General features: G+C 42.7%; 1 protein-coding gene across 1 annotated transcript in view; it reads left to right on the top strand.

The window, feature by feature from the left end:
* LOC138860027 (splicing regulatory glutamine/lysine-rich protein 1-like) overlaps window positions 1-1,197 on the top strand; it is a 29,747-nt gene extending 28,550 nt beyond the window's left edge. The window contains exon 3 of the mRNA XM_070116817.1: window positions 1,148-1,197. Coding sequence (XP_069972918.1) covers window positions 1,148-1,197 — 50 coding nt within the window. The remainder of the gene's footprint in view (window positions 1-1,147) is intronic.
* The last annotated feature ends 1,460 nt before the right edge of the window (window positions 1,198-2,657 follow it).

The following is a 2,657-nucleotide window of genomic DNA, read 5'->3' as shown; positions in this document are numbered from 1 at the left end:
GTTAACAAACCGCTGACAGATTCTATAACAGCGAGTTTCCAACGCGTTATTTTTGGTCTAAAATATTATTGTTTGTCTACAACGTCCGTATGTTTGGACCTCTTTCTTCATCATTCATTTTCTTTCTTTTCTTATATTCCCGAAGAGAGTGGTCTGTAAAATTACAATTTTCCCGCCAAAATTCCGCCGGGTATATATAGAACCACATTTTCCCGCCAAAATTCTGCCGGTTAAAATGACATAGCACATTTTCCCGCCAAAATTCCGCCGGTTAAAATGACATAGCACATTTTCCCGCCAAAATTCCGCCGGGTTGAAATGACATAGCACATTTTCCCGCCAAAATTCCGCCGGGTTGAAATGACATAGCACATTTTCCCGCCAAAATTCCGCCGGTTAAAATGACATAGCACATTTTCCCGCCAAAATTCCGCCGGGTTGAAATGACATAGCACATTTTCCCGCCAAAATTCCGCCGGGTTGAAATGGGAGAACCACATTTTCCCGCCAAAATTCCGCCGGTTAAAATGACATAGCACATTTTCCCGCCAAAATTCCGCCGGGTTGAAATGACATAGCACATTTTCCCGCCAAAATTCCGCCGGGTTGAAATGACATAGCACATTTTCCCGCCAAAATTTCGCCGGTTAAAATGACATAGCACATTTTCCCGCCAAAATTCCGCCGGGTTGAAATGACATAGCACATTTTCCCGCCAAAATTCCGCCGGGTTGAAATGGGAGAACCACATTTTCCCGCCAAAATTCCGCCGGTTAAAATGACATAGCACATTTTTCCTGCCAAAATTCCGCCGGTTAAAATGACATAGCACATTTTTCCTGCCAAAATTCCACCGGGTTGAAATGACACAGAACCACATTTTCCCGCCAAAATTCCGCCGGTTAAAATGATATAGCACATTTTCCCGCCAAAATTCCGCCGGTTAAAATGACATAGCACATTTTCCCGCCAAAATTCCACCGGGTTAAAATGACAGAACCACATTTTCCCGCCAAAATTCCGCCGGTTAAAATGACAGCACATTTTCCCGCCAAAATTCCGCCGGTTAAAATGACATAGCACATTTTCCCGCCAAAATTCCGCCGGTTAAAATGACATAGCACATTTTCCCGCCAAAATTCCGTAGGGTTTAAATGGCACAGAACCACATTTTCCCGCCAAAATTCCGCCGGTTAAAATGACATAGCACATTTTCCCTGCCAAAATTCCGCCGGGTTGACATGACATAGAACCACATTTTCCCGCCAAAATTCCGCCGGTTAAAATGACATAGCACATTTTCCCGCCAAAATTCCGCCGGTTAAAATGACATAGCACATTTTCCCGCCAAAATTCCGCCGGTAAAAAAAATGACATAGCATATTTTCCCGCCAAAATTCCGTCGAGTTGAAATGACATAGAACCGCATTTTCCCGACAAAATTCCGCCGGTTAAAATGACATAGCACATTTTTCCTGCCAAAATTCCGCCGGGTTGAAATGACACAGAACCACAATTTTTCCTGCCAAAATTCCGCCGGTTAAAATGACATAGCACATTTTCCCGCCTAAATTACGCCTGGTTAAAATGACACAGAACCACATTTTCCCGCCAAAATTCCGCCGGTAAAAAAAATGACATAGTATATTTTCCCGTCAAAATTACACCGGGTTGAAATGACACAGAACCCCATTTTCCCGCCAAAATTCCACCGGGTTAAAATAACACAGAACCACATCGCGAAAGCACATCACGAGCAGAGTGAGAGTAGAGCCACATCACGAAAGCACAGAAACAGGCTCCGCTATAATGAGTGCAACGAACTTACTTCCTCGTGCTTGCTTCTAATTGCAAAAATGCTCGTAAAAATGTCCACCATTTTTTCTTTTAGTTTTTTCTTCTCTGTTTCTCTTCTTTCTATTTTTCTTTCTTTCTTTTCTCCTTTTTCTTTTTCTCCTCCTTCCTATCCCTATCTCGCCCAAAAATATCTTCGTAACTTAAGGAAAAGCCTGATAATACAATCAACTACAATTAACACGAATACATCTTTGTTTATTTATTTGCTTGTTTTATTTCTCTCTCGTGTAACTGTTGTTTCCCGAGGAAGTTTCGTATAGCACTTTCTTCTCTCTTCCCCCCCCCCCTCCCCGGTTCTTTTCGCTCCTCTCGCGTGTCAAGTCATTAAGAGAGATCACGTGACAAGAGACAGGAAGGGATAGGACGAGGAAAATGGAATGAGAAAATGAGGATAGAACGAGGAAAATGGAGGAGAGGACGAGAGGAAGATGGAGTGAGAAAATGGGGATAGAACGAAGAAAATACGGGATTGAACGAGAGGAAAATGGAGAATAGAACGAGACGAGAGAAAAAAAATGGAGGATGAAACGAGAGGAGAGTAGAATGAGATGAAATATTTATACCATGACACAATTTATGCCATGACACAAGCATCTTAGGCGAGTCATTGGTGACAGTCGAGACACGTTTTCGATCTTATCTTAAGAACCTTCTTAGCGGGTGTCTCGTTTTCTTGCCGTTTATTCATTTATTTGTTTTCCAGTCTGTCTGTCTGTCGCTAACTCCTCTCTCGTTTGTCTGTCTGTTCATGTGTCTCTCGCTAACTCGTCTGCCGTCTGTGTGTATGTCTGTCTGTCTGT

Source organism: Penaeus vannamei, chromosome 39, assembly GCF_042767895.1.
Source record: "Penaeus vannamei isolate JL-2024 chromosome 39, ASM4276789v1, whole genome shotgun sequence".
Classification (NCBI taxonomy): domain Eukaryota; kingdom Metazoa; phylum Arthropoda; class Malacostraca; order Decapoda; family Penaeidae; genus Penaeus; species Penaeus vannamei.
Note: the sequence above shows the minus strand (reverse complement) of the source record. Positions and strands in the feature narration are given on the sequence as shown.